General features: G+C 44.6%; 1 protein-coding gene across 2 annotated transcripts in view; it reads right to left on the reverse strand.

Moving 5' to 3' along the window:
• Positions 1-1,052: 1,052 nt before the first annotated feature.
• Positions 1,053-13,438, reverse strand: part of LOC124038282 — a 139,715-nt gene continuing 127,329 nt past the window's right edge. For both annotated transcript variants that reach the window (XM_046353946.1, XM_046353945.1), the window contains one exon: positions 1,053-2,212. In XM_046353946.1, the coding sequence (XP_046209902.1) occupies positions 1,490-2,212 (723 nt within the window). In that variant the 3' untranslated portion in view covers positions 1,053-1,489. The remainder of the gene's footprint in view (positions 2,213-13,438) is intronic.

Genomic DNA, 13,438 nt, shown 5'->3' on the forward strand with positions numbered 1-13,438 from the left:
GGAGTTTAGTGGTACTTGTCACTTGGTCTGAAAGAGGTACACCAGGGAGTTTAGTGGTACTTGTGACTTTGTCTGAAAGAGGTACATCAGGGAGTTTAGTGGTACCTGTCACTTGGTCTGAAAGAGGTACATCAGGGAGTTTAGTGGTACTTGTCACTTGGTCTGAAAGAGGTACATCAGGGAGTTTAGTGGTACTTGTCACTTGGTCTGAAAGAGGTACACCAGGGAGTTTAGTAGTACCTGTCACTTGGTCTGAAAGAGGTACACCAGGGAGTTTAGTAGTACCTGTCACTTGGTCTGAAAGAGGTACATCAGGGAGTTTAGTGGTACTTGTCACTTGGTCTGAAAGAGGTACATCAGGGAGTTTAGTAGTACCTGTCACTTGGTCTGAAAGAGGTACACCAGGGAGTTTAGGGGTACTTGTCACTTGGTCTGAAAGAGGTACATCAGGGAGTTTAGTGGTACCTGTCACTTGGTCTGAAAGAGGTACATCAGGGAGTTTAGTGGTACTTGTCACTTGGTCTGAAAGAGGTACATCAGGGAGTTTATTGGTACTTGTCACTTGGTCTGAAAGAGGTACACCAGGGAGTTTAGTGGTACTTGTCACTTGGTCTGAAAGAGGTACACCAGGGAGTTTAGTGGTACTTGTCACTTGGTCTGAAAGAGGTACACCAGGGAGTTTATTGGTACTTGTCACTTGGTCTGAAAGAGGTACACCAGGGAGTTTAGTGGTACTTGTCACTTGGTCTGAAAGAGGTACACCAGGGAGTTTATTGGTACTTGTCACTTTGTCTGAAAGAGGTACATCAGGGAGTTTAGTGGAAGGACATGCTCTAGAGGAAATACTTTAAACTTTCTAGTGAACGATTGTTCTTTAAACTCATTTCCCTGTTTAAGCAGAAAACTCCACTCCTTATTTCTTTCACCAATCTGCTTTTTTTCTTTCATTCATTTTTTATGCTCTGGGAGGAATTTAACATTTCTGAGGTCATGTAAGCCTATAGTCAAACTATGTGCTGCTGTTTCAATGGAAGGACCCATGTGAGTTTGAGTAGAGTTGAGTGGAACATTCTTTTAAAAAACATGTACAGTACATGTGAGAGATTAGCAAAGAGAAACTATGAATGTTAGTCATTCTTTTTCTGCATAAGACAATGTGCAATAAAAGGCTGCTAAGCAAGTGACTGGACATTTTATAAAGGATAAAACAGTCCTTCAGTGTATCTCAGTCATAACCTGTAGGTGCCATTTTGAATAGATGTGCACTGTACCTTTGCATTTAGTAAATTTTAAGACATGACTATGCTACATATTCTGTTCAGTTCAGAAGAAGGTCAAACAACAGTTAAGGGCAGTTCCTGAATGTCCATAAGGAGCTGTGGGCACACGCACATATGGACACACACATGGTGAGCAGGAACCACGAGGAGGTGGAAGAGGAGGGATGTTATACAGTATATAACATGTCATGTTTGATTATATGAACACTTCAGTGGATCTTTGGCATTGGGATGCGTGGGAGGCTGGGGGGAACCAGGACTCTGGCTCTGAGCAGTCCCAGGTCTGGCATTTCCAGATTAGGGCTAGGAGGGCTGGTTCTCCCAAGGTCCCTTCTGACCCCCAGAGTGCGGGGCTTAGTGAGCACCCCGTGGTCCAGAGACGGGCTCACCGCCTGGGGACCAGAATTGAAGCAGGCCAGGCCCCTGGAGGGAGGCGACAGCTGCTTGGTCCTGTGGTTGGCCAGCAGCGCTGAAGACTCCGATCGAAGAAGAGAGCCATTAGTGTCCCCCTGAGGCAGAGCCGGGATGGACACACGCTTGTGGAGGCGTGGCGGCTGCAGGATGCGAGGGCAGCCAGGGCCCTGTGGCCCCAATGGAGAGGCTCGCTGCCCTCCCTCTGGCCTGGACAGAGCTCCTGGGGTTGGGCTGCTGGCTGCAGCAAGCCCCTGGGTGGGACTGGGGGTGGTTCCAGGCCACTCTCTGATATGTTTGTTGAGCTGGGTGCTAAGCAGCACACTCAATTCATCTGGTGGAGTGTCCACACCCATGGCCGGGCTTCCAGTGGGTGGGTCAGAGTCTGTGCAGTGGGATCCATCTTCCTTGGTCCTCCTCCCTCTCTGGGGGTCACTGTGGCCCTCGGTGTGGGCTGTTTTTACTAGTCTTTCTTGGGTGAGGTGCTCGTGGTGGTTGGGGCTGGAAGGCTGTATTTGTGGCTATGGATGAAAAACAAAAATAAACACATTACTATCAATTCACTGAGAATGTTGAGATATAAATATATTGTGTACATCACATATGAACTTCTGTCAGATAGAATGGAATATACATTTTTACTCTATTCAATCTCTTTATGCAGTTCCTGATACAGCCCTGCCTTTAGTTGAAGGAGGCTAATCCAATAGTTTCTGTTCCAGACACAACCGACCATTAGTTAAAGTCATTCAATCCAATATTTTTTTAAAGTATTCCCTTTCTGAGATCTGTATTCAAATATTTTCTTAAGTAGTTGCTTTCTCAGATCTGTATTAAAATATTTTTGAAAAAGTAGTCATTTTCTGAGATCTGTATTCAAATAGTTTTCAAAAGTAGCCATTTTTGGGATCTTAATTCAAATAGTCACCTCCAAAGTAATTATTTGTTCCCCCCCATAAAATAGTTACTTTCCACAAAGCATATTTAAAAACTACAGTTATCGCAGGTCTGGCAAGAACACTAGGTAGACTCCAAAATCAACCCACAGCATGCAGATGCACATCAACACTGGCATGCTTTCATCGTGCCATGTCATCGTGCCATGCCAGCGTTCAGGGCCCAGGGTGATGGCAGAGGTTAGAGGGTGGGAAATGCTTACTGTACCACGCTTTGGCAGTGATTTAGAGAGAGATGGGAAATGCTTACTGTACCACACTTTGGCAGTGATTTAGAGAGACATGGGAAATGCTTACTGTACCACGCTTTGGCAGTGATTTAGAGAGAGATGGGAAATGCTTACTGTACCACGCTTTGGCAGTGATTTAGAGAGAGATGGGAAATGCTTACTGTACCACGCTTTGGCAGTGATTTAGAGAGAGATGGTATGGACTAATTTCAGTACCAACACAAATTGTAATTGAATTCCATCATTTTGAATTTGTATTAGGATATTGAATTTGAATGTAATATTGTTGTATTTGTAATGCACAGTTGAATCATTGAATTCATAAATGTAACTTGTCTTTCATGATTTGAAACTGAATGAATATTGCATTCAGTTTAAATGTTTTTTTCAATTTAATTGAATATTCAAATTCAATAATTATATATTCAGTTTCAATATGGTAGATATCATATAAACGGTGAGTAGCAGCAGTGTAAAAACAAAGGAGTGGGGTGGGGGGGGGTCAATGCAAATAGTCCGGTGGCCATTAATTGTTCAGCAGTCTTATGGCTTGGGGATAGAAGTTGTTATGGAGCCTTTTGGACCTAAACTTTGCATTCCAGTACCGCTTACCATGCAGAAGCAGAGAGAACAGTCTATGGCTTGGGTGACTGGAGTCTTTGATATTTATTTTTTTTTTCTCCCCAATTTCGTGGTATCCAATTGTAAGTCATTACTGTCTTGTCTCATCGATACAACTCCCGCACGGACTCGGAAGAGGCGAAGGTCGAGAGCCATGCCTCCTCCAAAACACAACCCAACCAAGCCACACTGCTTCTTAACACAGCACGCATCCAACCCAGAAGCCAGCCGCACCAATGTGTCAGAGGAAACACCGTACACCTAGCGACTTAGTCTGCGTGCACTGCGTCCGACCCACCACAGGAGTCGCTAGTGCGCGATGAGACAAGGATATCCCTGCCGGCCAACCCTCCCTAACCCGGACGACGCTAGGCCAACTGTGTGCCGCGCCATGGGCCTCCCGGTCACGGCCGGCTGTGACAGAGCCTGGGCTCAGAGCCTGGGCTCAAACCCAGAGTCTCAGACCTGAGGCAACTCTGCCTCGTTAGACTGCACATTTTCAGGGGCTGTTTCAGTGCAGCACAGGGGAGCCCTTGGTGGATGCCGGAGGCTGAGCCCTACAGACATTTGTTTGAAGTCTCTAGCATTTCCACAATTTTGGCTATAAGAAATTATGAAAAAGTGCTAAGACTCTTCTCATACTCAGGACCTCTGCTTCACAAACACACATGACCACCCTCCTTGTCAATGTACTAACCGTTTGAGCTATCTAAAAATATCAATTTATGAAATCAATGATTAAATTTGTACATTACAAATCCACAAATATTAAATGAATGTCCTAATACAAATGCAAAATTATGCAATTCAAATCAAATTGGCACTGAAATCACTCTATAGATGGGATGAGAGAGAGATAGGAGATAAGGCACAGTAGCAGAAAGCAGACTGACAGAGACACACACACACATTTACATGTATGCACAGTACAGACATGCACGCACACATCTAGGACGCACGCGTCCATGCATGCAAGCACGCATGCACAGACACTGTTAAAACAGGGTTAACAGAGTTTGGTAGAGTTGGGTAGCTGAAAAGGAGCAATTGCATCAATGAGTGAGGATATCTTCAATGGCATCCACATTTTTACAAACGGGTACTTTGACCACTCCATCATACTGACTCAGTCTCCCAAACAGGCACAGAAAAGGACAGACACACTTACATCACACCTGAATTCAAGGGTTAAATAGTTCATTGCAAACAAGCTCAATCCAGTGCAAGCTCAGAAGCCAGGGCATTTGGCTATCCAGTGCATCTACTGTATTCTTGTCATCCTAACTCCTACCCACACATCTCCTCTCTAATATCCATGTTTTAATGACTGCATGCATGTGTTTTAATGACTGCATGCATAATTCTCTCTCTCTCTCTCTCTCTCTCTCTCTCTCTCTCTCTCTCTCTCTCTCTCTCTCTCTCTCTCTCTCTCTCTCTCTCTCTCTCTCTCTCTCTCTCTCTCTCTCTCTCTCTCTGTTCTAAGACTCTAGCTGAATAAAGACCTTGAAGTGTCAATGATGCCAAACCCGACAAATGCACCCCTTTGATTGACAGCGGGGTTGCCCATTATTATTGTCAAATCTAATTAAACACAGCCAATAGACTGCCGTGGTTGTGGAAATGCGTCCCCATTCCCACTGTTATGCTTTGGATGATGCCCAACCAGAGCCCTGTCGAGAAACATCAAAAGAATGTCATTTCTCTCTTTATTTATCATTCTTTTTGTCTCCTCTTCTCTGTCACCCTCAGTTCATCAGCAGAACACAACGTATTCATAATAGTGGGGTTTGGTAGGACAGAATGGCAATATTTGCACTGTGATTGCTAGTCTGCTTCATTTTAAATGAAAATGTCTCAGGGACTTGCTAAAGTAAATGATAAACAACCAACTGTTCACTATTACCATGTAGTAATTGTACTGTAGATAAAAGACGAGGTCTTGATTTGGGTGTCATAAACTCATCCAAGTAATTAGCTAGGCTTGTTACTTTACGCTGAGATGTGTCAGATAACGATCCAAGTCAATTTACAAAAACTACCCACTGCTTTTGCTTACTCAACCATGCTACCTACTGATTTCCCTACACACACTTTGTTCAGGTGAATGAACTGAACATCACTCATCCACTTCACTGATGAAAGCAATGGGTAGATCACACAGAGGAAGGGAGTAATGATGGAGAGAAGGGGGGCAGAGACAGGGGATAATGGAAGCAGACAAGGCAACGGGGGGGGGGGGGGGGGGGTTAGTGACTCACTCTGTCTGCGCTGGGGCATGCTGGTGCGGGGCAGACCCTGCCCGGGGGAGAAGAAGGGGGTGGGCAGCAAACCCTGCACAGAGAAAAGACAATGGAGGTATGACGTATAGTACCAGTCAAAGGTTTGGAAACACCTACTCATTCCAGGGTTTTTCTTTATTTTTACTATTTTTTACATTGTAGGATAATAGTGAAGACATCAAAACTATGAAATAACACATATGGAAACATATAGTAACCAAAAAAGTGTTAAACAAATCAAAATATATTTTAGATTATTAAAATTAGCCACCCTTTGCCTTGATGACAGCTTTGTACACTCTTGGCATTCTCGCAACCAGCTTCATGAGGAATGCATTTCAATTAACAGTTAAATGTTAAGTTAATTTGTGGAGTTTCTTTCTTTCTTAATTAATTTGAGCCAATCAGTTGTGATGGTAGGGGTGGTATAGGCTGCAGATAGGCCTATTTATTGGAAGAAAAGTACAAATAGGCAAAGAGAAGTGACAGTCCATCATTACTTTAAGACATGAAGGTCAGTCATGGTGGAACATTTTAAGAACTTTGAAAGTTTCTTCAAGTGCAGTCGCAAAAATTATCAAGCGCTATTATGAAACTGGCTCTCATGAGGTTCGCCACCGGAAAGGAAGACCCAGAGTTACCTCTGCTGCAGAGGATCATTTTATTAGAGTTACCAGTCTCAGAAATTGCAGCCCAAATAAATGCTTCACTGAGTTCAAGTAAACAGAGTCATCTCATCTATTCAGAGGAAACTGCATGAATCAGGCCTTCATGGTTGAATTGCTGCAAAGAAACCACTACTAAAGGACACCAATAAGAAGAAGAGACTTGCTTAAGTCAAGAAACATGAGCAATGGACATTAGACCGGTGGAAATCTGGCCTTTGGTCTGATGATTCCAAAATTGAGATTTTTGGTCTTTGTGAGACACAGGGTAGGTGAATGAATGATCTCCACATGTGTAGTTCCCACCATGAAGCATGGAGGAGGAGGAGGTGTGATGTTGTGGGGGAGCTTTGCTGGTGACACTGTAAGTGATTTATTTATAATTCAAGGCACACTTAACCAGCACGGCTACCACAGCATTCTGCAGTGATATGCCATCCCATCTGGTTTGCGCTTAGTGGGACTATCATTTGTTTTTCAACTGGACAATGACCCAACTCACCTCCAGGCTGTCTAAGGGCTATTTGACCAAGAAGGAGAGTGATGGAGTGCTGCATCAGATGACCTGGCCTCCACAATCACCTGACCTCAACCCAGTTTTGATTTGTTCAACACTTTTTTTGGTTATTACATGATTCCATATGTGTTATTTCATAGTTTTGATGTCTTCACTACTACTCTACAATGTACAAAATAGTAAAAACAAAGAAAAACTCTTAGTAGGTGTGTCCAAACTGTGGACTGTTACTGTACATGCATATAGAGATAGGTCCTATACATGTGAGAGTATAGAGTCACCATACCGCACACATACAGTACACAAACAGCACATAAACAGGAACACATACTGTCATACAAACAAAGACCCCCCCCCCCAACACACACAGTCCCAGAAAAACACCCACTGTTACCATTCTTACCTCTCCCTCTCTATGTCCTTGCTCTAGGATATTAATGCAAACATATTCCCTTTTTGAAAGGCATACAAATGAAAATGCATGAGGTTCTTATGTGAACCTCCCTCCAATATCTCATTCCTTTCTTTTCCATCTCTGCCTCTCTCACTCAATCTCTTTCCCACAGTCTATTACATTCAACACTGAAGAATCAGACCGACTCTTTGTCTGTGTGTGAGGGTGAATGCCTGTCTTCAATATCCGGCTCAATCCCACCTGAACAAACCCAAACTGTGCATAAAGATAAAATCATCCTGTGTAGAAGAAGAGTGGAGGCTCTTCTTGACTGTCAACGGGTAATCTCCTTCTCATGACTGTTTGGTGCTGCTCTTAAATTGGCCACATCTCCTCAAACCGAGAAGGACGCATAGGCACAGAGTGAGGAGAGACTGGACTCTCTGGGATGCCCGAGCAATTTCAGAGACAACCGCAGTGAGGGAAGTGGAGGACAAATGAGGTTTCTGATCGACTTCCTCCCTGTTTCTTCGGTACTACACAATTACAGAAGGACCCTTCTGTGCTGCCACCTGCCACGGCTTAATTTGCAGAAAGGAAGGTTTGAATTGGGAAAGAGAGCCTAGCACTGACAGTGGCTGGAATTTTCATTGGGCTGTCTCAGCTCAGGGCAAGCTTTCCTGTCTTCATCTTACATTCTGGTGTGAATACGTAGCTACTTCCCAGTTCTGACAGGTCTAGGAGGAACCCTTTATGTAAGGAGTATGGGATTCTCTTTCATTAGGAAGTACGAGCAAAGAACTAGCAATAATCACAATGGTGTTTTGTATGGAATGTTTCAAACACACACGTAGGCTAACGCTATAAACTACCTTGAACTCTACCATAGTTATTAGACGGATTTGACTTTCATCATGATGTCACCTCTTTAAGGAATACCTAGGATAGGATAAGTAATCCCTCTCACCCCACACCCCCTAAGTTTTAGATGCACTATTGTTGTTAAGTGACTGTCCCACTGGATGTCATAAGGTGAATGCACCAATTTGTAAGTTGCTCTGGATAAGAGCGTCTGCTAAATGACTTAAATGTAAATGTAAATGTAATGTCATTAGCATGCTTAACATGTCAGTGTGAAGCATTCAGAAACTGTGCATATTGTTGTTGATTTTCTCATAATTAAGTGTTAGTAAAGCATGAGCCGTTATGCTAGTAAAGCGTTAGCTTCCCCTTTCATCTTACAAGCTGGTGTGAGTCCTTATTTGAGGATCATGTTGTCATTGCTCATTATAAATTGTCAAGGCATTAGCAGCTCTGCTAGCAGTGTCCTTAAGGATGTCATGGCTTGCTTGATAAATCTTACGTAACTCCCCTAATCATTCACTACAAGAAAGACTTTCAGCTCGATTGAGAAAAATAGCAAGACATACAACCAAGGTCTGTACATTACTTTTTACTTCGGTAGTTCTCACAATTACATTTGCACCTGTCTGATATTATGAAGTTGATTTTCAAAGCAGAGTTTTGGTGGTAGCTGTGGGCAGGGCAGTGAGTGTGGAATCTCTGGGGGTGGGAGAGAGAGGCGGTATGGGGGACTAATGTCAGGACCTCTCTGTGAAAACCACCCATCATTCTAGATTAGAATGCTGGACACAAGCTGTTCTGTCATTGCCTCTTTCTCTCTCTCGCTCCCTCTCCCTCTACAAACCAACCTCCTGCTGACAGAATGACAAGAACATTGTGTCTGATTACAGCTTAGATAATGACAGAAAGAAAGAAGGAAAGAAAGAAAGAAAGAAAGAAAGAAAGAAAGGAAGGGAAGGGAAGGGGAAGGGAGAGAGATAGAAAAAAATAAAAGAGAGAAAGTTGGAGGAGGAGCGAGAGAGGGGTAGACAGAGGGGGGGTGTAGCAGTAATTAGCCTCTTGTCTTGGTCTGATGAAACATAAGGTTTAGCATTCATTTAGTCTTCCTGCCAGCACTTGTTTGCTTGTTTGTTTTAATGAGGCCATTTGGTATTCCCCTGTTTACTAAGCCCTTTGTTCAGAGGCATCTTCTCCTTGCCTCTGTACTCTATCTATCCTGCACCTCCATGCACGCACAAACATACTCTGTCTCTCTCCATGTCACTCTAATCACTGCATTGAGTTAACAGTAGGGTTGGGCGATTTTACCATTGCATCATCTATCGACGATGTTTGACAGCTATCGTCGATATTTGACTAGTCATTGTCGATAGTGACGAAATCATGATGTCAGATTTAACATATTGGAACTCACCTGCACCGCCGGAGACTGGCAGCGCACAACAACACAGCACAGTGAGGTCAAGATACAGTGGAGGCCTGTCAAGTTCTTCCACATCGATCTAGACAAACCATATCTGTATGGACCTCGTTTGTGCACGGGGGCATTGTCATGCTGAAACAGCAAAGGGCATTTCCCAAACGTTTGCCACAAAGTTGAAAGCACAGAATCATCTAGAATGTCATTGCATGCTGTAGTGTTAAGATTTCCCTTCACTGGAACTAAGGGGCCTAGGCCGAACCATAAAAAACAGCCCCAGAACATTATTCCTCCTCCGCCAAACTTTACAGTTGGCACTATGCATTTGTGCAGGTAGCATTCTCCTGGCATTGGCCAATACCAGATTCGTCTGTCAGACTGACAGATGGTATAGCATGAGAACGTGATTCCACTGATCCAGATGTCAAGCCCTGACCTTAGTTATCTCTGTTTTCTTTATTATTTTGGTTAGGTCAGGGTGTGACGAGGGTCGGTATGCTTGTTTTGTCTTGTCTAAGGTTTTTGTATGTCTAAGGGTGTTTGTAAGTCTAGGCATATGTAGGTTTCTGGCCTGAATTGGTTCCCAATCAGAGGCAGCTGTTTATCATTGTCTCTGATTGGGGATCATATTTAGGTTGCCATTTTCCCTTGGCTATTGGTGGGTTCTTGTCTATGTGTAGTTGCCTGTCAGCACTCGTTTATATAGCTTCACGGTTTGTTATTTTGTTAGTTTGTTCAGTGTTCTTCCTTCATTAAAAGAAGAATGTCTGCATATCACGCTGCGGCTTGGTCTCCTCCATACAACAAACTTGACACCAGAGTCTAATGGCGGTGAGCTTTACACCTGTAAGGAGTGCGTATCTGGTGGCAGGGAATTCAGACACAGGAGAGCAGAACTTGATAATAGCCGGAGCAGTTTAATAGTAAAACCAATGTATGGGCACAATAACCCGATGCGCACCAGTCAAACAAAATGTGCACAAGCACTTACAATAAACAATACCACAAAAAGACATGGGGGGAACAGAGGGTTAAATACACAACACATAATGAGGGAAATGAGAACCAGGTGTGTGGGAAAATGAGACAAAACAAATGAAAAATGGATCGACGATGGGTAGAAGACCGGCGACGTCGACTGCCGAACACCGCCCAAACAAGGAGAGGCATCAACTTCAGTAGAAGTCGTAACAACACCACTCCAGCCAACGCTTGGCATGGCAATCTTAGGCTTGTGGGCGGCTGCTTGGCCATGGAAACCCATTTCATGAAGATTCCGACGAACAGTTATTGTGCTCATGTTGCTTCCAAAGGCAGTTTGGATCTCTGTAGTGAGTGTTGCAACCGAGGACAGAAGATTTTTAAATGCTACGCACTTCACACTCTGCGGTCCCGTTCTGTGAGTTTGTGTGGGCTTACCACTTCGCAGCTGAGCCGTTGTTGCTCCTAGACTTTTCCACTTCCCAATAACAGCACTTACAGTTGACCAGGGCAGCTCTAGCTGAGCATCCATTTAACGAACTGACTTGTTGGAAAGGATGCATCCTATGATGGTGCCACATTGAAAGTCACTGAGCTCTTCAGTAAGGCCATTCTACTGCCAATGTTTGTCTATAGAGATTGCATGGCTGTGTGCTCAATTTTATACACCTGAAAGCCGTATCAACTATTTTGAAGGGTTCTCCACATACGTTTGTATATATAGTGTACCTGACTACCTGGCAATACATGGATGTGTGCACAGCGCTCATTCAAAAGTGTTCCTCATTGAGAGACCAGACAGGGAAGGGATATATAAAGGCTTCCATTTTCCTACTCACAGTACTCACACACTAATAAACTTTTTACACCATTGTGCCTACCCAGACCATAATACTCTGCTGGCTTTGATAGTTTATTCCCACATTGTTTATTCCATCACATTTCCAGCAGCATAACAAGACCATCTCTAGTTATGTAATTGGCTGTCTGCTCCTCTGACCTCGGTTCCAAAAATCTGTCATGACATTTCTCATGTAGCCTTTACAGTATGCAGCCGTTCTAATTATATTTACTTTAATCCCGTCTTTTATTACACAATTTAACATCTGAAGATCACTGCAGCCAGTTTGCTAGTCCCCTACTTCCTCAAAGAAGATCCAAGTGGGCTGTATGTCACAGACTGTTATGCAGGTGAATGAGGACCCAAAAGCGACTTGGCGAAAACAGTCTTTAATCCAGTTTAAGGAAATAGCAATACTCCTAGACAAATCGGAGCGGTAAATAAAGCATAAAAACAATTTCACTCGTAATCACGAGAACTGACTGGAGACTCGATAATAAACTGCAGGTTGCCTCGGGAAGGCACTTGACCGTAGCAGACTCAGACACCTGCTCACCACGCAGCATCTGAGGGAAACACGACACGACAGGGCGATACAAAGACACAGCACGGTGAACAATATACAAGGATCCGACAGGGCAGAAACGGAAAACAAGGGGAGAAATAGGGACTCTAATCAGGGGAAAAGATAGGGAACAGGTGTGGGAAGACTAAATGATTGATTAGGGGAATAGGAACAGCTGGGAGCAGGAACGGAACGATAGAGAGAAGAGAGAGAGGAAGGGAGAGAGAAAAAGGGGAACGAACCTAAAAAGACCAGCAGGGGGAAAACGAACAGAAGGAAAAGCAAAATGACAAGACAATATAAGACAAAACATGACAGTACCCCCCACTCACCGAGCGCCTCCTGGCGCACTCGAGGAGGAATCCTGGCGGCAACGGAGGAAATCATCAATCAGTGAACGGTCCAGCACGTCCCGAGACGGAACCCAACTCCTCTCCTCAGGACCGTAACCCTCCCAATCCACTAAGTATTGGTGACCCCGTCCCCGAGAACGCATGTCCATGATCCTACGTACCTTGTAAATAGGTGCGCTCTCGACAAGGACGGGAGGGGGAGGGAAGACGAACGGGGTGCGAAGAAAGGGCTTGACACAGGAGACATGGAAGACAGGATGGACGCGACGAAGATGTCGCGGAAGAAGCAGTCGCACAGCGACAGGATTGACGACCTGGGAGACACGGAACGGACCAATGAACCGCGGAGTCAACTTACGAGAAGCTGTCGTAAGAGGAAGGTTGCGAGTGGAAAGCCACACTCTCTGGCCGCAACAATACCTTGGACTCTTAATCCTACGTTTATTGGCGGCTCTCACAGTCTGTGCCCTGTAACGGCAAAGTGCAGACCTCACCCTCCTCCAGGTGCGCTCACAACGTTGGACAAACGCTTGAGCGGAGGGAACGCTGGACTCGGCAAGCTGGGATGAGAACAGAGGAGGCTGGTAACCCAGACTACTCTGAAACGGAGATAACCCGGTAGCAGACGAAGGAAGCGAGTTGTGAGCGTATTCTGCCCAGGGAGCTGTTCTGCCCAAGACGCAGGGTTTCTGAAAGAAAGGCTGCGTAGTATGCGACCAATCGTCTGATTGGCCCTCTCTGCTTGACCGTTAGACTGGGGATGAAACCCGGAAGAGAGACTGACGGACGCACCAATCAAACGACAGAACTCCCTCCAAAACTGTGACGTGAATTGCGGACCTCTGTCTGAAACGGCGTCTAACGGGAGGCCATGAATTCTGAACACATTCTCGATGATGATTTGTGCCGTCTCCTTAGCGGAAGGAAGTTTAGCGAGAGGAATGAAATGTGCCGCCTTAGAGAACCTATCGACAACCGTAAGAATCACAGTCTTCCCCGCAGACAAAGGCAGACCGGTAATGAAGTCTAGGGCGATGTGAGACCATGGTCGAGAAGGAATG

The sequence above is a fragment of the Oncorhynchus gorbuscha genome, linkage group LG06 (assembly GCF_021184085.1).
Source record: "Oncorhynchus gorbuscha isolate QuinsamMale2020 ecotype Even-year linkage group LG06, OgorEven_v1.0, whole genome shotgun sequence".
Taxonomy (NCBI): domain Eukaryota; kingdom Metazoa; phylum Chordata; class Actinopteri; order Salmoniformes; family Salmonidae; genus Oncorhynchus; species Oncorhynchus gorbuscha.